We start from the raw sequence: 27570 nt of genomic DNA on the forward strand, positions 1-27570 counted from the left end.
TTACAGTATCTGTTACTATATTTTGCTGCCTTCACATTCCAAATGATGTCCTGTTATGTGCTGATTCTCATACACAGTCAACAGAAAATATGACTGAGCGTGCTGAGTGTTATGACATGCCAAAGCGGTTCTGATACAGCATTGCATTTATGTAGGGCCAAAGCCTAAAACCTTACTTAAAACTTAATTTGTTTTGCACTATTCGATTGCTGCCTTCCAAGCAATGGCATTTTCTTCAGGAAATGCAAATTCTTTATGAATGCAATCATAATATTCTGTGCTCCACATCATGTTGTCACATTATACTGACACTTTGCATGTGCTGATTTTGTTACTGATAACTTGCCAAAGCTGAAAATACTCAACCCGATGCTGAATAATAATTGTTTCTTTAGCTCCTGTTGTCAGAGATGGAGGGTCTCAAGCAGCTGGTGCAAGCGATGCAGATGTGTCAGAGTGCCCTCCGGCTGCCAGAGGAGGTAATGGCAACGTTGCCACTCTGTGTTACTGCGCAGAGTCTGCAGCAAGAAAGCAGCCATCTCCAACATAACACCATTCAGCAGTGCAATATACTACAGGTATCTACACACAGACAGCAGGTTGCAGCTTATTCTACCATGCTAATGAACTTCACATATATTGTGAAAGAGTACATGTAAAGCAAATCTTGTCCTTTTTCATGGAAACAAATGCTGTCTTTCAGCAGTGTACAATATGATTGCTTTAATATACATTATATGCTACAAATGGCACACAGGATCATGCTCATAGGATTCATTTGAGCTGTGCACTTATTTTGCATCTATTTTCACATTCTCCCAGGAGGCCTTGGTGCAGTATGAGCAATATGAACAGGAAGTGAAGAACCTACAGAGACTTATTGAAGAGGCACACCGTGTCATTCACGACCGCCCTGTTGCCACAGGAAACATACAGGAGCTTCAGACACAGATTCAACATCATGAGGTAAAGAAATCACACTAACACTCTCACATTTATGGATATAAACACAAAAATGCTTAGATCATCACTGTTCATTTGTTTAAATCTTTCTCATTTTGTGCATCAGTTAGTCATTCATACGATTCACTGCAGGAATACTGTGGAGAACATGCTGATTCTCAGCTGTTGAGGTTGTGGTGCAGAAATGGGTCACAGGTCTGTTCTGAAAGGGTTGCGGACAGCAGGGAAAATGAAGCAAAATACAAGTAATAAAACTGAACAAATAATATAATTGTGCATAGTTAGAATAATATTATATGGGCAAAATAAATGGGCTTGTCAACTTTAAAAGGGAGGAGAAAACACTTCCCATATCTTCTGTTGTTGATATCAAAGACTGTGTTCAGTTAAACCAGGGGTGACCAAATTTTTTCGGTCAGGGGCCAAATGCAGAAAAAAAGGTGCACCGCGCAGCATCACTGTAATAATAAAATAATGGCAAGAAGCTACTAGTTTGCCACTATGCATAATCTTTACACACTTAATATTATACAAGTTTTAATCATAATTTGTGCTCTATGGTATGCTTGTGTAGGCCCTACATGTTAATAAATGATAGGGTATTTCACTCACAAAGAACTCTTATAATGGAACAGTGATGCGTATTATACAAAATATTATACACATTTGTATCTTTTTGACAAAATATTGATTTTCTTCTTAATGATTTTGATTCTTAAATCCCAAGGTTGCACTCTTATTCTATGGGAAACCCTCTACAATGCACGGAAATCCCTCACATATGCAACTAAAATGTCTGTGATTAGCCACTGGCTGGTAATCTTTCAGACTTCACTCACCAGTGATTAAGTAGTGTAGTGGTGAAGAAATACAACAACAGTGATCATTCAGTGCGTGCTGAGAGTAAAAGACTCACTCTTTCCATGTAACGTAAGTCCAAAGATGAGATCCAAACAATCCATTTGCCATTGAATAATACCCGTTTTAATATTTACCCTTTCTCTACTTAGCAGTCAGTTAAAAACAACGAAGTAAACTTTACATTTGTAATCACACATTGCAAGGATGTCCACACGACAATGGGGTCTTAAGATGATTATTTAGTGTGGGGCACAAACAATCACTTAACAATCAATTATTTGACCGATCTTTGAAACATTGACGAATAATTCCAAAGTCTGTCATTTTGACAGATAAAAAGAAACAAGAAAAACATTTTAACCTAGTGCATTAGTTTTGACTAGGGATGCATTAATGCAATACCTGGATAGGTATCAGCTCTGATACTGAAGCATTTAGACGGATCGGGTCTCGGTCCAACGAGCCCGATCCAAATCCAACGAGCCCGAACCAGCATCCTTCTGATTACCAGATTACCAGTTATGTGCTTAGACCACTACACCACCACTCCAGACAAGGGATTGGAGTTACCATCACAAAGCCTTGACCTCAATTCGATAGTAAAATTGTGGGCAGAACTGAAAAACAGGGTTCCCACATGTCCTGAAAAACCTGGAATTTTGCAATGCAGTTTTCCAGTCATGGAAATGTCTTGGAAAAATAATGATTTGTCCTGGAAAATATTAATATAACCATTTGACTGTGTTGCTAGCTAGGTTTCCGTTAAAGCATACTGAATGAGAGGGGCATGTTGTTTGTTTACTTTAGCATCGGCATGTGAGTCTACCTTATTCATCATGGAGAGAAATGGGTGGAAGAGCTATTAATGTGTAAAAGTGACGGATGTTTCTGCACGTTGAGGGGATTTCACATGACTTGTGTCAGTGCTGCCGAATACATTGAAGTCTATGAAGTGATGCGTCAACACAACATCGGTTCCAACTTCACACAAAGTGTTTTTCACACACGTTTTGCCTCACAAATTATGTCTTTGAGTGAACTAAGCAACAAGAAATATTTAAAAACTGTCCAAATGTGTCAAGAGACATCGAATGTCTCATAATTAATTTTAATGAAATATTACCTTGTCGTTTACGAATATCAGAGACCCCAGTTATTGAACTAATTTCAATTCACCAAGAAAATGCTTAGACATAAACATGAACGAGTCCTTGTCTTCAATGTTTATTGTGCACACCTCCCGCTTTTTTACGTGGAAAACTCGTACAATTGCCCCTCTGTGATGCTCTCTGTAACTCTTGTGATGTGGAGGGTAATGCGGCACTTTACGCTGGCGTTGAACGGAGCGTTGACGCCTTGACTAAACTCATGTGATATGCACTTTACCATGACGAAAGAACATTATTGAAACTCAAAATTATTATTTTTTGTCTATTATTGTGGTCTTTTCTGATAAAAGCCATGCTCAGCAGTTTAAATAGGCTACTGTAGGAAAATTAATTCTTCTACTGAAGTCAGTAGATTTGTAGCCATGCAAGTTTTAATAAAGGAGAAGGTAAGGGTGTTAATGAAACACTATTATTAGACTATTATTGTCATTTTGGATGAAAAATAATGCTCAGGCTGAAGGAAGAATATAGTTCTGCTTTGTTCTTTTAATGCTTAAACACTATAAAGTCTCTTGGTAGATTTTGGTCATGAACGACTAAAAATACTGACTCACTCGTAGCACATAAGACGCTCATTTGTAGCCACCTAGTGAAATTTCCATAAGGGGTCACTGAACTAATCAATTAATAAAATTGAACAAATTTGTGAAACAGAAGCAAGCCTCACCAAAATACTCTTTATTTTGCAACTAATTCTGCACAATTGTAAACTTGAATCAACTTGAATCACTAAAATAGCTGGAATTGATGCTTTTAGCTTATTCTTTAAAAAAATAATATCCCCAGAAAAAGTGTTCATGGCCCAATGATTGTCTTACCTTTTTTGCCCCTCATGAGATTGCATCCCTGTAATTTGTTGTGGCATTGCAAGAACAAATCTACAAATTAAAAAAAGAAGAAAATGTGTTGTTTTTTCATTACCCACCTGTGTCCTCACACAGTGAGCCTACCTATGTGATATTTTTTTGTTTGCATAGCCGAATTTCAAACGTTACAATTGAACACACTACTAAGACGGACAGAAAACATGGACAAGTTCTTGAAATATAAAAATATTGACGATGATTAGCCTATGTGGGATATTGTTGTGCAATAGAATTTATTTAGTCGTAAAAAGTGTTGGGAAGCACTGCCCTACAGTATAAAATGACTTGGATATGCTACAGTGCTCTATAGTTGGCTATTTACCAAATTAGGCTTTTTATAGCCTGTATTTTCACCAGATGAAGGGCTTTGTATAAAGATATTATACCAGATGAGGTTTAATGAGGAATCATTTTTATTATTATTTAGAAGATATGAAGTTGGAGACACAATGTATGTGCTGACAGGGCATGGTTCTTTATAGTTCCATTTAGAACACTTGATTATCTAATGAAAATAACAAAATATGCATTGAAGTATGCAAAAATATGGATCCAAATTATTAATGATGACAGATTTAGATATATTTATTATATTTAGATTAGGACTGTCGAGTTAATATGTTATTTCAGTGTGATTAATTTTATTAAAAAGAATGTGTTAAAAAAATTAACGTAATTAATTGCAATGTCCACGGACCATAATAAGGAAGTTCCTGTGAAATGCAAGCTTGTAGTACCACTTTTGGCAGGGCGGAGGGCGGGGCCGTGTCGTGATTCTACACACCTGGTCCCTTATCAGGCTAATCAAGCCTCCGAGAGGGATAAAGGCTGACTGCGGAGGATTGTGCGGTAGAGAGACATAGTTTACGGATATGTCCGTCATGTGTGTGTTTGTGTCGTTTGTTTAAGTTTATTATTAAAATATTATTTATCCTCCTTTCCATTAACTGCTTTACACACCTGTTTACAGCTAATAAGCGAAACTTCAGCTGTGTGGGCAATACACATTTTATACAGGGAACAAAACAACCCTTCAGCAGACAGCACAACATGAACATTCGTTGTGTTCTTGCATTCAAAACACTTGATGGAGCACAAATTAGAACTAAGGTATCTCAAGATGTGTTCTTCTAAGTATTAAACTATATTTAACTTGACACAGCTATCTAAAAATGTTATGTTTATGATGCAACGCACCCGAGACGCTACAAAAGCATCTGTCTGACGCAGATGTACATTGCCGGGTCCTTAAACAAGCTCTCATAATAAATCTCGAACTGAACACAACCGCTTGGCTCCAAAGAAAAAACTGAATGAGTGGTTGCGATCCAGCTCCTTTTATACCTGTATGTCCAGGGGATTGGCATGCAAATTCCACTCACCAATTCCCCTTGGCCTTTTCTCAAAGTTCAGCGCTGTTTGGGGCTCCCAAGGGTGACCCCTAGTGTCACTACATTGACTCAACTTTGAGTGAGTGACTGATAGGGAAACCTAGTTTGTGAAGCAAAGTCAGCTGAGAACCACTGATGCAAATAATATCTCTCACCCCATAGTTTTACTAGTCAGCCTGCATTGGGTTGGAATGACTCATGACCTATAAATTCCTAACATGTTCTCAGTGGGTGTAAAGGTAGTTCTCAGACCTTTGACCCCTGTCTGTTGTCCTGAGTGACACAAATTCCTTTCTTTTCTCTCTTGAAGAGGCTTGTTTATTTACATTTACACACAAACATTCACACACAGAAATGCAAAGGATAGTTTAATTAAACCAAGTAAAAACAAATCTTAAAATTGTTCAGAATCTGTCCCCATGTTTTTATTAGCAGAGTTAGGTACAGTTGGAGCAACAGCTATGGCTTTATTACCCTGAGTTATATTCCTCTGCATTCAGCTTGAATGCTGCAGCTGGAGTCCTCTCCCACATGACCTCATTATCATAGACTGGCCTGTCTGTGTATGTTTGTGAGAATGTGCGACATTTAGAGAGAGACAGAGAGGAGGGGGTAGAGGGGCTATTCCACAGGCCATACAAAATCTGAAATGTGAACCCTCTTCCTCCCCTCCCTCTAGTCTTCTCATTTTATTGCTTGCGCCCTGTTTTTTCTTTTCAGCAAAACAGCTTGGGGATTGGTGTAAAGGGAGGAAGTGAGGGGAAGGAAGGAAAATAACTGAGCCCCTCTAAATGAGCTCATTTCCTCTTCCTGGGTTATTTGTGTATGAGTGTGAGTTGGCTGGTTGGGAGGGAGTGATTTTGTTCCACTTTGTCTTTCTTCCTCTCTCTATGCTCCTCCCACTCATTCATGTTGGCCTTCCTCTCTGCCAATCAAGTTGGCTGTTGCCTGAAGGCTTGGCTTTTCAGCCATCACCCAGTGTGTTCTGATTGGCTGAGCAAACCAAATGCCTCTTACCGAGCGTTTGCTTGCCTGTGCCTTTTTTTTATACTGCAAACAGACTGAGTGAGAGCGAAAAATTCTCAGCTCAGCTTGCCGATGCCGGTCTCTGCATTAACCCTTGATGCATTAACCCCCTTTTCCACTTCATCTATGGGACTTAATCCAGGATGCATATGTTTGTTTGCTTCATGGACTTAAATCAGCAGCGTGGAGCCTCAGTGGAATAATAATGTAATGTGTCATTGTGACAGGAACTGGCCCTGAAGATAAAAGGCTACCAGGAGCAGATCTCGGCCCTGAACTCTAAGTGCAAGATGTTGACTGTGAAGGCAAAGCATGCTACAATGCTGCTGACGGTCAGCGAGGTTGACGGCCTCTCTGACGGGCTGGAGGATCTGGAAGATGAAGAGGAGGAGATGCCCAAACACCCACCAACACACCCCTCTGTTGTCATGGTGAGTGATTATGCACATACACCTGCCTGGACAGTGGCATGTGTAGGGGTGAGGGGTTATTTGTGTGTACACGTGCTTGTTCTTTTTTGTCTTATTGCCATCATTTCTCTCTCTCTCTATCTCTCTCTCTCTCTCTCTCTTCTTAGGAAACAGGATGTTAGTTGGCCTTGACTTTGTCAGCATTGTTGTTTAGTTGTCTTCACTGTGTCAGCTGCATTTTTAGGTCTTATTCAGTGGGCCAGATTGCCCTGTGTTGCATCAGTAAGGACTGGGAGACATGACCAGGGCTTGATTCCACATTAATTGCCAAAAAGGAGCTGAACACATTTCGGCTTGTGCTCCAGCTGTTTGGAATTCATGCGTTCTGTCTTATAGACTTACAGAGGGGAGGTGGGGTTTCTTTGCTGTAGTTCAACAGTCACTGTTGCTAGATCTAAATTTAGCCTAATGCTTGCAAGCTTTAATGGTTCAGATTACTTCAGTTTATGCTGGCAAGCACAACTCATTGTCATTGCACATATTGTGTCAGTTTTTGTTGGTATTCATGCATGTATTTTTACATTGATTTCATAAAGAGGGAGGTTGTGCCTCATCATATGTGTGTGTGTGTGTGTGTGTGTGTGTGTGTGTGTGTGTGAATGTGTATCCTCTGCCCCATTCCTTTTTCATGACATGAATTCTGTAAAAGGCTTAGTCATGGCAGCTCTAGACAAATGTGGTCTGTCTGTAATTTAGTGGTGTTGCAGTGCAGTCTTCTAAGCAGGCTTTATGGGGTCTTATTCAGCATTTCTGACCCTCTAAATGTGACATATATATATCCCATCAAAGGTGCATTACATAGATTTTTTTAAATTCCACACAGAGGCAACGTGAATGCATTTTCAATTGCAGAAATAATGTGAAACAAAAATTGCAAATATAAAAACAAACATTTGTATCAGAGATAGCATTTTTCATGGCTGGCTATGATGATGCATTGCATTTTTACACAGAATTTGGAGCCAGCACGGAGCCTGCTCAGTGCAGCCTTATAGTGGCTTTCTAAAGATGCCTTAAAGGAATAGTTCACCCAAAATGAAAATTCTGTCATCAAGTACACACCCTAATTTTGTTAAAATCCTGTAAGACTTTCTTCCGTGGAACTAAGATGTTGGGAAGAATGTAAAACTCACTTTTTTTTACTTTTCACAATCTTTTTAATGAAAGTGAATAGGGACTGAGACTGACAGTTTGTAATAACATCTCTTTTTGTATTCCACGGAAGAAAGAAAGATGGGTTTGGAACAACATGAGTGTGATTAAATTACAAGAGAAATTGTAATTTTGGGGTGAACTGTTCCCTAAATATTCTTCCAGCCTGTCCTCTGATTTTGTTCACCCTCTTCAGTCTGCTGTGTCTTTTCTTACATCTTATCTTGGTGCTGGACTCTCTGCCCTGTCTGATTGTACATGTCTCTCTTTCTCCCTCTGCCTCTTTGACTGTGTTAAATGGCCAGATGACAGCAGGCCGTTGTCATACTCTCCTCTCCCCAGTCACAGAGGAGTCTGGTGAGGAGGGCACCAACAGTGAGGTCTCCTCTCCCCCCGCCTGCAGATCCCCCTCACCTGGGATTAATGCTGACACCTATCAGGTACCCGCAACTCTAACCCACACACTGCATTTACTCACCTAGACCAGGCATTGCCCACCTTATCACATTTAATCAACTTAACCCTGATCAGCCACTAACCCACTTTAACTTGAAACTTAACCAATCTAATTCTTGCAGGAGCCACTGCTCTGTTCTTGGTATAGATAAGAATGTAAGTCTTAGGGTTCCCACTGTCAAGAGACAACAAAAAATATGAGGGAATTTAAATTTTGTGATTTCCAGGCTTGGAAAAGTCACGGGCATTACTATAATGAATATAAATATTTGTAGTTATGCTTTGCATAGGGGCTCAGAAACCCAATTGTGTCATTTTGGGAACATACACTAATAATATGTTAACATACAGTATATTATTGATATAAATTAATATAATGATATAATAAATAAATATTTTTTTATAGTATAAATATAAATATATAATATAATATAATGTTAGTGTTACTACTGCCAACAACACAAATAAATGGCTTAGAAATCGTTCTTGTCAATTTGTCCACTGTAGACAGCCTCAAGCCATTGTGTTGGGTTGCATCAATGGACGCTTGCGGAGTAGATAGGGTGTCAGTTCATGTGTGAATTTGCCATCGCACTTTCGTCATGCGAGAGGCAGCGTGCACTATACCCTCTCGCGAACATGCATACCACTGCTGGCCAAAAGCGAAGATTTATAGATACATTTTTAGATTTTTAGATTTTTCTTACACCTAGTGTTTCACTTCAGAAGACATTAAACAATTGGAGTCGAATGGATTACTTTAATTATGGCTTAATTTGCTCTTTGGAGCTTAAAAAAATTGGTACCCACTCACTTGCATTGTATGGCCCTACACCTGAGATATTCTTCAAAAATCAGCAGAAGAAAGTCATGCACTGTCAGGACAGTGAGAGCAAGACAAAGAGACCCAAGAGCAGAGGTACAATAAATATTCTCTTTAACTGTGCTGGTGAAGACTAATGATCCCGGCTGCAATAGTGGGAAGAAGTTCAATTATTATAAAAATCACCTGTTGTATCTCAGCTTGTAGAAAATGGCTCTAGCTACTAGCAACGGCAAAATCAGAGGTTCAATTCCCAGGGAGCACACAAACTGGAAAAAAAATATATATATATACCTTAAATGCGTTGCAGATCGCTTTGGATAAATACGTCTGCCAAATGCGTAAATGTATAAATACTTCCCAGTAAATCCATTAATCATGAAGGACTGGAGAAGTAATGGAAATACATTGGTCAAAGTGTGTGGGAACCCTGTAGTCTTCTGTTGATTTTACACATTGGGAGAGAGAATAAGAGAGAAAGAGCAGAAATCTCTTTTTAGTTCAGGTATTTGGACTGGACTGGTTGTGGCATAGTGGGCTAAAGCACATAACTGTTAATCAGAAGGTCGCTGGTTCGATCTCCACAGACAACAACTTTGTGTCCTTGAGCAAGGCACTTAACTCCAGGTTGCTCCAGGGGGATTGTCCCAGTAATAAGTGCGCTGAAAGTCGCTTTGGATAAAAGCATCTGCCAAATGCATAAATGTAAATGTACATTTTGTAAGAGGGATTTTGCCCAGCATTGCAATACATTAATGATCAATACAGGGCAAACAGTTATTTTTCTCTTGTTTTATTCTTATTTGATATTTCATTCTGACTTGAAGGCTGTCCTTGTTTCATAAAGTTTGTAAGTGTAAAGTGTATAAACATACATCAGCCATCTATTGAATTATCAGAATCAGAATGAGCTTTATTGCCAAGTATGCTTACACATACAAGGAATTTTCCATGGTTACAGAAGCTTCCAGTGCAAAGAGAATATAGCCATATATACATACATACAAACATATACATTTAAACATATGTAAATACACATAGTGACAAAAAGGATACAAATGAAAAGAGAAATATATAATAGAGCAATAATGTTTGAATATTTTACATACAGATATTCAGTTATATGCAGGTGATGTAATGTATTGAAGAATAGTTAGGATATGTTAATAAATATAAATGAAATATAGATATAAGTAGGAATGGATGGATTGAATATTGCACATGGTTGTATTGACAAAAAAGAAAGTATTTGGGGGCAGTTTTACTGTTCGTGAGGTGGATGGCCTGAGGGGAAAAACTGCTCAAAGTGTGAGCACAAACATGTTTAGGGTAGGCTGCACAGATCTTTAATGTATTTTAGTGTCTGGCAAACACATGGTTAATCACATCAGAATTGTTTAGTGTGGCACAACATTTGGTTTAAAAAACATACTGGGCACAAGCACACACTGATTTCAGCCAACAATTTGAGAAATGGAAACAGACACAAATGTTAGTTACACATGTAACTCTGGTTCTGTGAATTCTGGATGACTGCCAGAGGCAGTGTAAACACTTGGTCAGTAGGAATGAAACAGAACTCACATTAGTATTACTATTGCTTTGTTGTATTTTCAAAGGATTAGCAGGGTTTGGTTTATTATTTATGCGTGCATGCACACACTCATTGATATGAGTTGATGTCTCTCGTAGGGTTCAGGACGAACTCCCCTGAGCAGAGCTCCACTACAAGAGCTATTTGACCCATCCATGGAGTCAGCTGCCTCATCAAACCTGGATGACCTACAGCGCTCTTGGGAAACTTTGAAGAATGTGGTAAATAATATATACAGGCTAATCAAAGCTACATCTACATCTACAAAATTCCAAATCACTTCCTAACATAACTTAGGTTGAATCTAAATTCTGTGCCACTAGAGTCCTCATATGCAACTGCAAATTTGGTTGAACCAGTACTGATGTGTTGGCTGGTTTGGACGTTCAAACTAATAGAGCAATGTTTTGATAGTGCCATAGAGCTACAGTGTCTTTCTGGAAAATTAATCTTCAAACGGCATAATTATAATTGTCTTTGCATATTATGCTCTGGAGTAGGAAAAAGCGTTTAAACAATTGCACTCTTTACTTTTAAAACATGCTGTACTGTACATTTCTATGCAGATCAATGAGAAGCAGAAGTGTCTATATGAAGCTTTGGAGAGACAGCAGCACTATCAGGAGACCCTGCAGTCTGTCTCCACAAAGATGGAGTCAGTTGAAACGGCACTAAACGAGGGCTTAGACGCAGGCAAGAGCCCTGAGAGCCAGATGGCGGCCCACCAAGTAAGAACGACAGTGGATCAGATTATGCAAGATGACCGCACTTAATCTAGGTTACATTAAAAATCAAGCCTACTACTAGACTACCGATATCAGCGAGAGGACAAGATTACACTTTAGATTACCAGCTTCTCTTATTTCTACAACTCTCTTACCAAGCAGTGTTTCCCTGTTCAAAGTGCTCAACCAAATCCACTATATGTTTCATGTCTGGCCAATTGTGTCTCAATGGTTGCAAATTCCCTCAACCATATTCCAGCATCTAGTGGAAAGCATCCAAGAAAAGTGGAAGCTATTATTGCAGCAGATTGAGTACCAACTATTATTTATAAATGCACATTATTTTTAAATTAAATATTCAACAATCACATATGGGTGTGGTGTTAAAGTCTCCACATAGTCTTGGCCATGTACTGTAACTTTACTGCAGCTTGAGCATTTCAACAATTTAAAGAAACCAGAGTTTAATTTTAAATAAATGCATGAGTTGATTTGCTCATTGCTGGTGTCTATACAGGCTCTAATGGATGAGATCCTAATGCTCCAGGATGAGATCAGTGCACTACAGGCCTGCTTCTCTCAGGAGCTGCAGTTGGATGAGGACAGTTTGGAGGCTGATGCTGGTGACCAGCTGGCCCTGCAGTCAACCCTCACTGTACTGGGAGAGCGCATGGCCACCATCCACATGAAGGCCTCTGGCAAACGCCAACTTCTGGAGGTGAGAATCATTACATGCAGATACATTTTAAACCTTTGCTTATTTGAGGCTGGTTTCTAGTTGATAATTGTAGATTTGTAAATAAGTTATAATCCAGGATATATTCCATTATATCTCATAATATATTTTTGTACATATTTTGTATTTACTGGCAGGCAGCATCTTTTTAGTGGTTGAAAATGGTAATGGATCTGTGTTTTCCGGTGGTGGAATGCTGATGCTGATATTTAGAGAGCAGGGTGGCCAAAGACCATTGAGATTTACCATTGACAAGGATTTTGAAATGGATACCATTAATCAGCCAAGCAAGATTGGCCAAATATCGGCTGATTAATTGGCCTAGCTGATGGCAAGCTGGGGTTATTTAGTGCCAGTCTAATTAACATACAAATATATGAAATTGACTTGTATTTCTAAGAGACAGTGCCTTTTTTTATTCTTCCTACATCGTAGTAGTCTTTTGATTTACCTCTATGTCTCTCTACTTCACTGTTGGAAGCATAATTAAAGATCAGTACAGAACATACTGGCAGTATGCATGTTTTCACACATAGTTTTCAGCAGTATCGGTACAGTGTCGGTACTTTTTAAAACATTTGTAAAAAAAAAAAAAGAAATGTCCCTCCAGAGCCTCACCTACTATACATTGAATTATTGAACTTAATTGCAGACACACATTACTAAATACCTTTATAACATACTTATCTGTTGTCAGAAGTAAAACGTAAGTAAAAGTATGTTAAAGAAGAAAAGGTTTGACAGAAATGCAGTTCTAATTTTGCAATCTCTGTCCCATAGGAGCGATTGAGCGAGCAGTTGGAGGAACAGAGGCAGGAACAAGCGCTACAGCGTTACCATAGTGAAGCAGAAGAGCTTGACAACTGGCTGCTGAGCACACGTGCAACACTGAGCTCCACTCTACAGCCACACCCACAGGACATGGACATGGAGGAACAGCTTATTGACTGCCAGGTAAGAGCTGATGCTTTCACATCAAAGGCTTTGTCTAAACAAACAAACCTGATTTCAACACTTGCAAAATTACAGCGTGAAAAGTCTATCCTAAATATAGGATTTGAAAATAAGTCTTTTTATATTTAAAGTATAAATTACCTAAAATTCTGTTTTTTGGGGGTTTTAGCCATAATTCAAGCAAATTAAATTAAACATTTCCACTGATAAATATTCAGCAATCTGTTGTGATTCAGAGGTGTGAAAGCCATGAATAATTTTCGAGGACATTCATAAACATTCTTATGTCAGTCGATCATCCTGGTAGATCAATATGTCTGGAGTCACTAGAGTGAGCCACAGTAAATCTGATTAGCTGTCTTGTTTTGTGCAATTGGAGTTGTCTTCTTTCCCTGCCGCCATGGGACATACCACAGTGCATGCCTGCATTCCTTCGAAAGATACACACACATACAAACGTGTGTGTCTTTTGTGTTTTGATTAGAGGGCTATAAGGATCAGGTTAACCTTTAACCTGAGAGTTAGACTCTTTGTGAGAAACCAGGGTGGCCCTGACCCACAGTGGACTGCTGTTAATATTTTCCCATTCCTCATTCATGAATACTGCAGGCTTTCTTCACTGATTACCTGTAGTCAGTCCTGATCAGCCCTGATCTATTCAAAGTTAAGAATTTTTCACATTACCTACACTGGACTAGTGTACTGATTGCCTTCTGTAGTATGGTAAAGCTCTCAAGTAAATGTCCCAAGTCTTGTATAAGCAGCTTAAGAAGATTATCACTCACTGCACTCACAGACTTCTCCTGTCTACCTCTTTTCTCACACACCTTCTGTTGTGGTTTAACATGAAGGATGCTGACAGTACATTTTTGACAGCATAAATCAATAAATCTTATCCTTGATCTACCACAACTTTAACTAAATGTTAAACTCATACAAAAATAAACTATGTTTTGTTGTTGTAGAGTTTGTTTATATATAAGATTGTATTGTTTTTGCACAAAAACATGATTTTTGAGAAGAAAGAGAGGTTTGACTAAAAGCACATAATCCTTAATGAAACATGTTAAACCAGATTTTAATTTAATGTTATTAATGTTTAATAAACTGTTAATTAAGAATGTTGTTTATCTCTATTCTTAGCTGAAATGCATCTGACCACCATTCAACCTGAGAGAGCACTGATAAAAAAATATATATATATATATTTAGCAAAATCATATCTAAACAAAAGGTTTCACATTTAACAGAAGCTGTTTTATGGTGTTGGAATCTCTTTTCCTGGTAGAACATGTTACTGGAGATCGAGCAGAAGGTGCTGTGTCTGTCTGAGCTGTCAGTACACAGTGAGAGTTTACTGATGGAGGGGAAGGCAGGTACACGGGGGGATGCTGAGCAGCTTTCCCTCAAACTACACAGCCTCAAATCCAGCCTGCTGGAGTTACAGCGCATCCTCCATGACAAACAGACCCACATCCAGGTGAGAGACTTTAAAACAACATAAAAAAAACATTCAAAGAGAGAAGGGTCACACAAGACCTGTAGATCTGCAATTGGGTAAAATGACTATTCATTAAGGGTCTAAATACCTTTACAAGGCCCAGTACAAGAACAACTGGTATTAGTAAGTACTCTACATGTACACACACAAATGCAAACACTAAAATACCCATGCGTCAATGGCTGCTTTGTGAACAGCAGTACAATAGAATGCCAAGCACTGTTTATTGTTTTGAATGATGTTGCATGTCATTCCAGCAACATCCATCTGAAACAAAGACCTTTTGCAAATGTGTGAGGAAGGTCTGGAATTTTCAATTTGCTCTTTTTTAGTGTAACTGTCTTTGACATTTAAAAGCTGACAAGCTTATTTCTGATTGCTTTTGTCAGTCATGCTTGAACTACATGTTTAGGGTTTTTTGTCAGTAGTGGCTTCTAGATAGGTTAATAGTTTTGGCACCCTCTGTAAAATAATATTACCAAACTTAAATGTATACCTTCACCAGAAAGACCATGCTAGTTGGTCAGCATTTTTTGCTGGTGAACAGCATAGATTTGCTAGTCTAGCATAAGCTAAATAAGCATCAAACCAATCCTACAGAATTCAGCAAATATCTGCTGACTCACATTTGAATGGATTTGTTTTTAGAACAAGGAAAATGAGTATCCAAAATCAAAATAATTACCATAGAATCAATGCAGTAATTTAAATATAAATAAAATACTATACTATACTTTATACTATACGTCTTAAACAGACTTCTGTCTTTTGTTTTAAGGGGTCACTTCAGGAACAGGAAGACACTGAATCAGACTTGTCTCTGTCTCAGAGCCCCAATATGATTGATTGGCTGAGTCAGGCGAGATCCACACGTAACCAGCAGCATCAAGATACAGTGCAAAGACAGAGGGTATGAATCAAACAACTGCTATGAATTAATAACATATAAAAACATGATATCTATATACTGTTGAAACATAGTCTTTAGGTAAAAATCCTAACACTGTGTCCTAACTAGGTGCAATGCAATATGTTTACAGAGATAATCAAATTTGTCTGTCTGTGAACATTAAACTGATGTGCTTTTTTACGACACAATCAAAGCCAATCAGGAGATATTTATTGTTTAACAGACAGCTATGTGCAGTAGGAATTTGGACCAATTAAATTTTACTGTGGACAGGGTGTAGCAGAATTAGAATGGATAATTTAGGTATTTTATCGCTTGACGCGTTGTCGTGCCTTGTTAACACACGGTGTAAGACTGGGGATACTTGCATTTCAATGCATCTTTGTGTTTGGTCTGGTAGTTTTTGTATTTTTTCTTAAATGTGATGTAGGAATTAGAGGAGCAGCTTGGCGAACAGAAGAAGTTACTGCAGACTGTGGCAAGTAGAGGAGAGGAGATTCTCTCACAGAGAACCTCACCTAATGAAGAGAGGTTTGTCCTGCCCACTCGTCCATTATCTCTCTGTCAACATGTGCACATCTTTCTCTTGCACAATAGAGCTGCTCTTCCACAATAGTTTATGAATGACAAAGTGTATATTGTACAGACTCCACAAACATAATGAGCTTCTTTCTACGCTTTGTAGTTCTCCTGCAGAACAGGATGATAGTCATTGGCCTGAAAGCGTGAGTGCAAAGGATCAGATGCCAGTCAAATGGGAAAATCTGAGCAAAGACCTTAACAACAAACTGCAGCTGTCACTAAACACGATGGAGCAGACACCATGTAACACGGTGCATAATCACCCTCAGCACTACACTTCAGCTTGGCCTGTGACATGTTAGAATCACAGAGCTTGCACAAGTGACTCTCACTCCCTCATAATTTATTTCCCCCTCTTCATTATCCATTAAAAAGGCCAAGTCCAAGAACATAAAATGTATCCCTGTGCTCTAAATAAATAATGGCCATCTACTCTTATAGATGTACCAGCCGGTGTCCAGCCCATGTGGAATTTTCAGAGGGGAGCAACTGACTCAGGAAATCCTGTCACCCAGAAGTCTGTTTGAAAGCTTCAGCAAAGACTTTCAGGACTTGCCTCAGGTACCGCCACTGAACATTTTACTCTGGTCTTTCACAGGTCACACTGACATCGTAAATGGTACAGATGAAAATTGTGTTGTCACATATAACTATTGTTCCCTTTGATGTATGTCCTCCTTACAGACAGGGGGTGCTGACAGTAAGCGTGCTCATGCTCTGGAGAGGACTCTCTATGAGGCTGTGTCTTCAGCTTCTTCTTGGCTCGACAATGCTGAGAATGAGCTTGTATCTGGCCCAATGCTGCTATCGGATGACTCAGAAACTCACTTGGGCCACCTAGAGGTGAGACGTCTCTTAACATCATTTTACATTAGTGTCTTACATCGAGTTAACAGATGCAATGTGATAAGATTCCAATTGTCTGTCCACAATGAATACGAAAGTACTGCGTTACAGTTACAGCAAATCAGAAGATATTTAATGTCTAATGTACAGTTATATGGAGCTGGATGTGGAATGGTGGAATTTTGGACCAATGAGATTTCACTGTGGCAGGACCAAAGCTTTGAGTCACACGGAAGAAACCGCTTTTATTGCTTGACTCTTTATCATGTGACACATAGTTAGGACACAATGTTTAACTATTCTTATTATAGAAACACTGAATTATTTTCTCGTTTCTTTTCTTTAGTCTTTGAGTAAGGAGGTAAAAAATGTTAGTGAGGAGGTATGCAGGTGTCGGGAGGTGTTTGGAGGAACACAGCAGCTATGTGATGAAGATGGAGGGAATGTTTTGGTTGAGGAGGTGTTAGATGGTTTAGAGGGGAGACTGAAGCTGCTGGACTCAGTGCTGGAGCAGCGATGTGGTACCATGAAAGACAAGCTGCAGGAACTGTCTGTTTTCCAGGTATGTGTGCTGGGATATGTACACTTAGAGATGGAACATGGTTATTTGTAGTCAGCATATTGTAAAAAATAAGTTACGTGCTCTTTCTCTCGCACACATTTTCACCAGTTTTCTTCTCATTCTTGCGTTTTCCTCAGACTGAGTTAAGGCTGTTGCTTACTGCTCTCAGTGACTCAAAGTACCAGCTGTTGCAGAAAATGAATGCCGCTTTGGATCGCCCCGCCTCTAAACAGATAGAGGTCAGACAGCACAAATTATCATATTGCTACTTTTTTTTTAAATATATTTAATTCCATATTTTGTCATATAAACCCCCTATCATAACAATTAGAAAATTAACTCTTTAGTATTGATTGTGTGACATAGGATAAGATCAATCAAATCTCTGTTGTTGTTTGATATAAACAGATTCTAGCAGAAGCGGAGGACAGTCTGAGGGAATTTGAAAAGAAAGTTTCTGAGATGAGGAGTGGAGGAGAGTCACTACAGCCCAACCAGCTGTGCACTCAAGAGCTGCTGAAACTACAGGTACAGTATCTGTCTCTCCCCTAAAGTTTGCTTTAGAGCAGAAACAATATTTACTTCCATTTTTACTTGAACTTACAACTACTCTTGGGTTCTGAAACAAAAACAAAATGTACCAAGGCACTTACAAAAGTTAAAAAGCCTTTATTAAATCATGGCTTTTATCAGTAAAATTGGTGACAGATACTCTTGGGTTCTGCTCTGAATTGTTCTGTTCTGTCATTTAGGATGCTTATGAAAAGCTGGTGGAGATTGTGGGCTCAAAACGGAGTGGGCTAAACCAGACTTTGGTTGTGAAGGCTCAATATGAGAGAGCTCTGCAGGACTTGATAGATCTGGTAGACACAGCCCAGGACAAAATGGCTGCTGATCAGAAGATGAAAGTGGGCTCAGTGATTGAGGTTCAAATCCTCCTAGACAAACACAAGGTGAAACAGGATTGTTTTGTTTCGTTAGATAAAATTAGATAAAATAACTAAATTAGATTTCTTAGCGCAAACCTCACAACATTTCAGGGAAATCTTTTAGAATTTTGCCTCTCAAGAAAATGTGTTGTATTTTAAGGTTTGTTCTAATCTTTAGACATTTTTATTTTTTAACGTTTGTTTTAATAAATTGATATTTTAATTGAAAAAAAAATTAGACAAAAATACTGATAAAAATAAATTGAGTAAAAATTCAGTAAATCGGATTTAGCTGTCAGATAGCTGTGTTGTTTTGTGCAATTGCTCATTAGGATAAGGAGTTGTCTTCTTTCCCTGCCGCCATGGGACAGTGCATGCCTGCATTCCTTCGAAAGATACACACACATACAAACGTGTGTGTCTTTTGTGTTTTGATTAGAGGGCTATAAGGATCAGGTTAACCTTTAACCTGAGAGTTAGACTCTTTGTGAGAAGCCAGGGTGGCCCTGACCCTCAGTGGACTGCTGTTAATATTTTCCCATTCCTCATTCATGAATACTGCAGGCTTTCTTCACTGATTACCTGTAGTCAGTCCTGATCAGGCCTGATCTATTCAAAATTCACATTACCTACACTGGACTAGTGTACTGATTGCCTTCTGTAGTATGGTAAAGCTCTCAAGTAAATGTCCCAAGTCTTGTATAAGCAGCTTAAGAAGATTATCACTCACTGCACTCACAGACTTCTCCTGTCTACCTCTTTTCTCACACACCTTCTGTTGTGGTTTCACATGAAAGATGCTGACATTACATTTTTGACAGCATAAATCAATAAATCTAAACAGAACTACCACAACTTTAACTAAATGTTAAACTCATACAAAAATAAACAATGTTTTGTTGTTATAGAGGTACTAACACTGTGTTCTAACCAGGTGCAATGCAATATGTTTATAGAGATAATCAAATTTGTCTGTCTGTGAACATTAAACTGATGTGCTTTTCTATGACACAATCAAAGCCAATCAGGAGATATTTAATGTTTAACAGACAGCTATGTGGAGCAGGATTTTGGACCAATTTTTGTTTTAACATTTTTGTTTTAAGAATGTTTTCATATTTCTTCTGTAAAACGGGAAATATATTTGTATTTTTTATGTACTCATGTTGTCTGTCCATCTTCTCCTGCAGGAGTTTTTCCAGGGTCTGGAAACGCATGTCATGATGACACAGGCCTTCTTCAGACAAGTCAGTGGGTTAGTGGTGCAGAGGGAGCTCCAGAACCTGGAGGAAACTGTTACCCAGGCCCAGGCTATACTTAAACAGGCCCACAAACGAGAAGTGGAGCTTGGGGGCATCCTGGAGGTGTGTGCTTCTATTTTATTAATTATGCAAGGGAAAAAATTGCTTTTAAGTGACTTTTCTGACTATATATAGAAGATATTGAATGGTTATAATCACAGAGAGCAGTGTTGAATGACTGTTATTTGTTAATGGGCACCAGTGGTGGAGCAGGTTGGTTGGTGATTATCAAGCCCTGCACAGGCAGCTAGAGGCAGTGGAAAGCAGCATCCCAAGTGTGGGCCTGGTAGAGGAGACAGAAGACAGATTGAGTGAGAGAATCACTCTATACCAGGTATAATATCTTACTATACACTACAAGCTCCTTCACAAATGTTCACATTAAGAGTGGTAAAAGAGTAAAAAGTGTTGAAAATTTAGCAATTTTTTAAAAACTTTCCTATCAAGGAAGAGGATTAATTCTCTTTTTAATTCATAACCAGTTTGGTTTGGTTTGAATTGGTACTTCTTTACTACGAATAAATTATGTTCAATGAGGCAGACAGGGTCATGAGCAAGCTGGCTAATTGCAAAAAGCAATCGCTCTTTGTGTTGTGCCAATATGCAACATATCACTTATTGATGACTGGATTCCTCTCTCTCTGTATCTATCTGTAGCATCTGAAGATTAGTCTCTCTGAGCGGCAGCAGCAGTTGTATAAGCTGTTGGAGGATGGGAAGAGACTGCTTTTACATGTGTCCTGCTCAGAGCTGGAGACTCAGCTCACACAGCTTGGAGACCATTGGCTCAGCACCACCACCAAGATAAATAAAGAGCTACATCGTCTGGACTCCACTCTCAAACACTTGATCAGGTCAAATATCTGACTACTTTCTTCTTGTGATCTTGACTACCCTCACAAAGAAATTTTTTTTACTAGTTCAGTGTTTTTAAAAGAAAGGAAAGCACTTTTCTCTAGAGGTTCACCAACGGTGGATTTTCATGATACAGATAACTATGTGGGTGGAAAATTCTGATAACATATTAATCGGTTGATTCAAATTGATTTATTTAATGTTAAGCTGCTGCTTTCTTAATCTTTCCTTATGGTGACGGGCACAGACATAGAAGCTACAAGAGTCCAAAATGAATAAAAACCCAGATGCATTTTATTGTGTTACCAAAGTGAAGGTTTGGTTTCAAAATGCAGGACTTTTAACTATAAACAAGCCCTAAATGGACCGGGGACACTTATTTAGAAATATCTGTGGAACTATCGGTATTGATTTTTGCAGATAACCAATAGTTCCAAAAAGCAACTATCCGCATATATTAAACGGTAAAACAGATGTATCGGTTGACCTCTACTTTTCACACTTTTCATTGTTTATTTTTTCTGTGTTTTCATATGTTTACTGACATCACATTGTGCCTTCATATTTTATTGTAGGTATCAGAGCGAGTCAGCAGAGCTTAGCCAATGGCTAAATTCGGCATTTGACCGCCTGGAGTTCTGGAGCACTCAGTCTGTTACTGTCCCTCAAGAGCTAGAGACCGTCAGAGACCATCTTCATGCCTTCCTGGTGAGAACCTCCATTAAATATCCTGCTAAAAGGGCCTCAGTGTCAAGCATTTACAATAATCTGGACTGTATAGTACTATCTGGACTAACATTGACTTTCCCAGGGCTTTTAGACATAATCTACTTGGCCTCATATTTGTATATGCAGGAGTTCTCTAAAAAGGTGGATGCCAAGTCGTCTTTGCGCTCCTCAGTTCAGAGCCAAGGAAACCAGCTACTTCGTTTGAAGAAAGTGGACACAGCAGCACTCAGGGCAAACTTGTCCCAGCTGGAAACACAATGGGCTGATCTTCTATCACGTATCCCTGTGGTCCAGGAGAAACTCCATCAGGTGTGGTGACTGGACTGTCTGCGCTGTTCCGTTTGAGTTAGAGAAAGGGTGTTAAGATAATTAATTGGCTGTAAATAGTTGTCGGTTTAAAGACTACACATTGATGGTGCTGGCTTTAGATACTATGCTTTCAGGTTAGCACTTTGTGGTTACCATAACTGGAAAAGCCAATGCTTGCATTCATGTTATAATTTACAGCTGCAGATGGAGAAACTGCCATCCCGTCATGCAATAACTGAGCTAATGAGCTGGATATCCCTCATGGAGAATGTCATCCAGGAAGACCAGCAAAAGATCATGGGGGCAGTTGGATCAGAGGTTGTGCAAACATACCTTCAGAAATACAAGGTAAGAGAAAGTTAGGAATAAGAAAAGCTGCAAGAACATTTTCAAAAGAATAAGACAGAGGATTAGTCATTTTGGACAGGACTATATCCACAGTAGCCATTGAGGGGGACACATCCCCGCAAATTTTCAGATTAGTACATCATTAAAAAGAAGGTAACACTTCACAATAAGGTTAAGTTAACATTAGTTAAACGTTAACATCTGTTAAGGCAGTTGTTAATATTAACTAAGGGTGAAAAATGCTTTTTAATCATTAGATCATTTTGTTCAGGGCTAATTTCTACATATACAAATGCAGTTCATGTAAACATTAAACACTATATGTTAATGCTCACATTTATGCATTATAACCTAACAATAACAAACAATGAACAGTATATTTATGAATAAACATAAATATTTTAAAATAAAGATTATTCATTGTTTGGTTACTTAATAAATTACTATGGAAATGTATAGAACCTTGTGAATTGTTATCAAATTTGTAAAATATATATGAATGATTACATTACTACATTACTTACATGCTTATGTGTATGATCTTGAATATTTTGTTTCATCCCTAATTTTGAACTTTTATTGTTTTCCACAAATTAAGAATTTGCTAGTTAATTATGTTGTTTCCTTTATTTCATCAAGCCCTCTCTTATTTTCCTCTGAACAGGGTTTTCGTATTGACCTGTCATGTAAGCAGCTGACAGTGGACTTTGTGAATCAGTCGGTTCTGCAGATTAGCAGTCAGGATGTGGAGGGGAAACGCAGTGACAAAACAGACTTTGCTGAACGTCTTGGGGCCATGAACCGACGCTGGCAGATATTGCAGGGTCTAATAACAGAGAAGGTCGGCCAGAGTGTGGAAAGACAATGCTTATTGTTACCATCAATGTAATCTACCTTTCATTTGCATCATCCACTAAACTGGTTTTCTCTGTTTTACAGATTCAGGATTTAGAGAGTCTGCTTGAAAGCTGGTTGGAGTATGAAAGCGTTGCCCAGACTTTGAAGACCTGGTTCAGTGTACAGGAAGAGAAACTGAAAAAGAAACACAGGATTGAGGATGTTTCCTCAGCCCAGAATGCACTTAAAGATTGTCAGGTAAATAATACATTCAAAAGAGCATGAAGAAACCTGAAAGCTGTTAGGCTGTACATAATATGTAGTACACTCTATGGATTTATGAGTAAAGCAGATAATATATCCCCTTTGTTTTGTTGTTTAAAAGATTTAACTGACTTGAGTGTCTGTGTATACTAGGAAATGGAAGTGTTGGTAAAGGAGAAAGAAAAGGATCTCGAGAAAGCTGAGGAGAAAGGATGCTTACTTATCCAGGACAGGAAAGGGGATACTGTCATTACGGAGACTCTTAAAGGCCTCAAACACTCTTGGGCTAATCTGAATCATATGGTAATTTCCAAGTAGTGAATTTCAGTAAAGCTTTTAGATACAAAAAGAACAAACATTGCTTGTACTCGAAGTGTCAGAATAATGTTTGGGCTCACATAGACAGAGACACATAGTTTGAACATGTACCATATTAGCTATTTCTCAACATTCATAACCAGATTTTCACTAAAACATGCAAAAGCCTGTGCAATCGTAATCAAGGATATACAGCATGACATTTTGTGACATTGCAGATCGGGCAGCAGACTGTCAGTCTTCTGGCAGTACTGGAGCAGTGGAGTCTGTATAAACAAGCGTATGAGGAGATTCAGGGCTACCTGATGGAGGGACGTTACACCATGTCTCGTTTGTGCCTCCTCACCGGCTCCCCAGAGGCTGTCCAGGTTCAAGTGGAGAATCTTGAGGTGCTAATTCTTTTCACTCTTTTGGCTTTTAATAGATCACAGTAGCCATGGTGGCAGTTCCTTTGGTAAAGAATTGTGTTTAAATGCCGATGTGTTTCTTCAGCATTATATGGTACAAGTAACCAATATAACCATGGGTTATAAACCAGACTTTGTTTATGTGTGTCTCAGAGTTTACAAGATGAGCTAGAGAAACAGGAGAGTAGTTTACGGAAATTTAGCTCAATAACTCAACAGCTGCTGAAAGACTGCCATCCCTCAGTGAACGATTCACTCAATGCAGCACATGCCGACATTAATCTCAGGTGAGCTTCAAACAACTCTGTAACTGTTGATACTTTTTAACTACTTATAACTAGCATTTTCTTATATTTGCTAGTACTGTACATATAACAGACATTTAGAATTCAAGATTATCAGAAATCATTGATAATGTACCTGTCTACTGTCAGGTGGAATACACTGTTGGAACAGATCTCAGATCAGATGAGGAGCAGTAAATGCCTGCTGCAGCTGTGGCAGCATTATAAAGCACTTAATTCTCAGAGCAACACTGACATCCAGAAACTAGAGGAACGAGTGGAACATCTGCTCAAGAGCGCCACCCACAGGGACATCACAGAACAGGAGGTGAAGGTCTGGATTCAGGAATGCATGGTAGGTTCGGCAAGCCTCATGAACACACAAACTTGTGACACCTTAATGAATTGTGCTTTATATTCTATAGCTTGTATTCTTGGAACCTGTTTAAACACAAACATTCTAGTTAAATCTTTGTCAATGGTGCCACTATGTGAAAGTGTACTATTGTCTCACTGGCATTATTGTAGGACATTATGAAGCCTGAGGGATCTGTAAAGTCTGTCCTGCAGCAGCTGTATGAGTTTGCAGAGCAGCTGAGGCACCAAGTGGACCCCTCTGCCATGATAACTTTTCATACAGATCACCTGTCACTCACTCAGCGCTTAGCAACAGTTGCACATGCCCTTCAAAGACAGCAGTCTCTGCTCGAGGTGAGAGAGAAGAGTAAATATTGAAAAGGACAGTTTACCTATTGATTAATATTTAGCATATTATGTTCCTTCTTTTTTACTTGTCTGTGCATGTGTGAATTACAAGCTCTTTCAAACTCAAAAATGACTGTCTACAAAGCCTGTGCCAAGTGTAAATGTGTTTCTCTCTCTCTCACTTCCCTTTTTCAAGGTGGGTTTGAGGGACTATAAGAGGTTTAATAAGGAGCTATGTTCTCTGAGCCACTGGTCAGAAGAAGCTGAGAAGGTTCTGAAGGAACCAGACCCAGTCGGATCCTCAGATATTTCATCTGTGCTGGAACACATGGAAAAACTTAAGGTGAAAATTGTTTGCCATTTTCCTGTAAAAGTTTGTAGTATAAGTATTGTGATCATTGTCATATGTATGTGTGTCTATAGACCCAAATGTTGAAGCTGAGCAGTTTTTCTCCTGATCTGGAACGTTTGAACGAGTTGGGTTATCAGCTTCCCCTCAATGAATATGAAATCAAGCATCTGCAGAACCTAAACAGGAGTTGGTCTTTTAACTCTGCTTGCTCACTAGAGAGATTCAGGTATATGTGATTACAGTTGACCTACAGTAGATGTAAAATGTAATCTACTGTCAGCTACTCCATGGATGTTCACAATATTCAGCTGTGTGTGCCTGTCTGTATGTGCAGTAAACTGCAAGCCCTGGTACTACAAAGACAGACCTTCTTGGAGAAGTGTGATGCTTGGTTGACTTTCCTTAACCAAACAGAGGAAAAGCTGGCTGCTGAAATCTCTGGGAACTACCAGAACCTGTTAGACCAGCAGAGAGAACACGAGGTAAGGATAACAAGATGATGATTTAGGGGCAAATGTTTGAAAAAGTCTTTGTTGACTTGATTACCAAAATATACTGTACTGTATTAGATACACTAGGTCCAAGTTTAAGATTTGTGCTCTTCTAAACTTTTATTTTGTGGATAGTTGTTTCAGGCAGAGATGTTTAGTCGACAGCAGATTCTGTACTCAATCGTCAGTGATGGACATCAGCTACTAAACCAGGGACAAGTAGATGACAGGTAATGCACCAGCACCTACAGTGATTTATTTGGTGATTGTTTTTGTTTCATTACATAGTAGTGGTTGTGACTGCTTCAGTTTTGTCACTTCTTCTCACCCAAAAGTGATGACTTTGGCCTGAAACTGGCACTGCTTAGTAACCAGTGGCAAGGTGTGGTGATGCGGGCCCAACAGAGACGGGGAATTATTGACAGTCTTGTTCGTCAATGGCAGCACTACACAGAGCTGATAGAGAAGTTGCACCATTGGCTGCAAGAGATTTCGCTAGGACCAGAGGACCAACAACAGGGGACAGTATCACTACAGCAGATCCGTGGAATGTTAGACCACATACAGGTAAAGAAATAGCCTTGTTAGTAGTCAGTAAGAGTATTCTACTTGAAGGCTGTTATCTGTTTTAATTGAACCTGTAGGTGTCACAGTGGTGTAGCTTAGGGGTTAAAGATTCAGGCTGGTTACTGAAAGATGTGGTTTGTAGTTTCAACTTAGTTTTAGTGTTTATGTTGCAAATGAGGAGGTTGTAAACTAGCAATAAATAATGCATGAATACTCACTGGTTATATTGGGTACGCTTGTGTCCACCCAGCTGAAGGAGCATGTGCTTCAGAGGCAACAGGGCAGCTACATCCTCACAGTTGAGGCCGGGAGGCAGCTGCTCCTTTGGGCAGATTCTAGGGCAGAGGTCTCGCTTCACACTGCGCTCACTGATGTGCAGGAACGCTGGAGGACTGCTATCATCCATCTCGACGAGAGGAAGAAAGAACTGCTGTCTTTGTTGAGGGTGAGTTGAGAAGGTTGTTATTACATATTTATAAACTGACTGTTTGTGTATATATATATATATATTTATATATATATATATATATATATATATTATTACAGTTTGTCTCATAAGTTATTTGGTTGCAGACTTTCCTTAAAGGTTTAACATTTTTGGTTGCACTTCTTATTCATCTTGTTGACTCAAAAGCTTAAAATTGCTTAATTGAGTAGTTCAGATCATTGAAAAATTCTTTAAATGTTCAAATCATTTCCAAATGGTAGTACAGCTCAACTTATGCTGTTTGGTTGGTAGTTCTTGCAGTTCTTTAGAAGTGTTTTACTGTTTAAGTTGATATTACCACTATGTGTGACTATGTATAAGTAGGCATTTATGTTGAATTACATACATGTTGAACTACAGACTGTTTTGGTGGTCTTTGTGTTCTGTGAAAAAAAAATTTTAAGCACTATTTCTAAAATGGGAACAGTCTGAGTTTGCCCAGCTGTGTGCCACAATTTTCTTTCTTAAATAAATAAAATATTTGTGGAAGAGAGTGGACTAGAGGAAGAGGCAGCGAGGGAGGCAAGGCGAGAGAGATATCTTCAGTACTGTGGGAGAGAGGACGGAGGGGGACTCGAGAAATGCTGTACTGCCAACACAGGGCAGCAGCAAGTCAATTGCTCCATTTTGACGTAGCACACTTGGGCACAGCAGCAACAGAACAACAATTTTGGATTTTTTTTAAAAAATGTCTCCCCCTTTCCTTCGTCCTCTATATTTCTCTTTTTCTCTCCTCCACCTCCCTCTGTTCTCATGGATGACATGATAGAAGATACTAAACTGCGTTATCTCTGCATGAT

General features: G+C 39.0%; 1 protein-coding gene across 1 annotated transcript in view; it reads left to right on the forward strand.

Annotated features, from left to right (window-relative positions):
- Positions 1-27570, forward strand: part of syne1a (spectrin repeat containing, nuclear envelope 1a) — a 173155-nt gene that overhangs the window by 126581 nt on the left and 19004 nt on the right. Inside the window, exons 89-125 of the mRNA XM_052098241.1 lie at positions 396-578; positions 823-966; positions 6504-6707; positions 8204-8338; positions 10870-10992; positions 11338-11499; positions 12014-12214; positions 13013-13186; positions 14475-14666; positions 15466-15597; positions 16028-16128; positions 16283-16430; positions 16621-16740; positions 16864-17022; positions 17372-17587; positions 17725-17826; positions 17996-18115; positions 18340-18540; positions 19707-19880; positions 20020-20151; positions 20475-20671; positions 21248-21380; positions 21528-21710; positions 21909-22058; positions 22723-22899; positions 22998-23153; positions 23313-23462; positions 23696-23866; positions 24038-24171; positions 24319-24502; positions 24697-24879; positions 25070-25216; positions 25297-25451; positions 25560-25707; positions 25852-25946; positions 26052-26283; positions 26534-26728. Of these exons, the coding sequence (XP_051954201.1) occupies positions 396-578; positions 823-966; positions 6504-6707; positions 8204-8338; positions 10870-10992; positions 11338-11499; positions 12014-12214; positions 13013-13186; positions 14475-14666; positions 15466-15597; positions 16028-16128; positions 16283-16430; positions 16621-16740; positions 16864-17022; positions 17372-17587; positions 17725-17826; positions 17996-18115; positions 18340-18540; positions 19707-19880; positions 20020-20151; positions 20475-20671; positions 21248-21380; positions 21528-21710; positions 21909-22058; positions 22723-22899; positions 22998-23153; positions 23313-23462; positions 23696-23866; positions 24038-24171; positions 24319-24502; positions 24697-24879; positions 25070-25216; positions 25297-25451; positions 25560-25707; positions 25852-25946; positions 26052-26283; positions 26534-26728 (5913 nt within the window). The remainder of the gene's footprint in view (positions 1-395; positions 579-822; positions 967-6503; positions 6708-8203; positions 8339-10869; positions 10993-11337; positions 11500-12013; positions 12215-13012; positions 13187-14474; positions 14667-15465; positions 15598-16027; positions 16129-16282; positions 16431-16620; positions 16741-16863; positions 17023-17371; positions 17588-17724; positions 17827-17995; positions 18116-18339; positions 18541-19706; positions 19881-20019; positions 20152-20474; positions 20672-21247; positions 21381-21527; positions 21711-21908; positions 22059-22722; positions 22900-22997; positions 23154-23312; positions 23463-23695; positions 23867-24037; positions 24172-24318; positions 24503-24696; positions 24880-25069; positions 25217-25296; positions 25452-25559; positions 25708-25851; positions 25947-26051; positions 26284-26533; positions 26729-27570) is intronic.

This window comes from Xyrauchen texanus, chromosome 30 (genome assembly GCF_025860055.1).
Source record: "Xyrauchen texanus isolate HMW12.3.18 chromosome 30, RBS_HiC_50CHRs, whole genome shotgun sequence".
NCBI lineage: Eukaryota > Metazoa > Chordata > Actinopteri > Cypriniformes > Catostomidae > Xyrauchen > Xyrauchen texanus.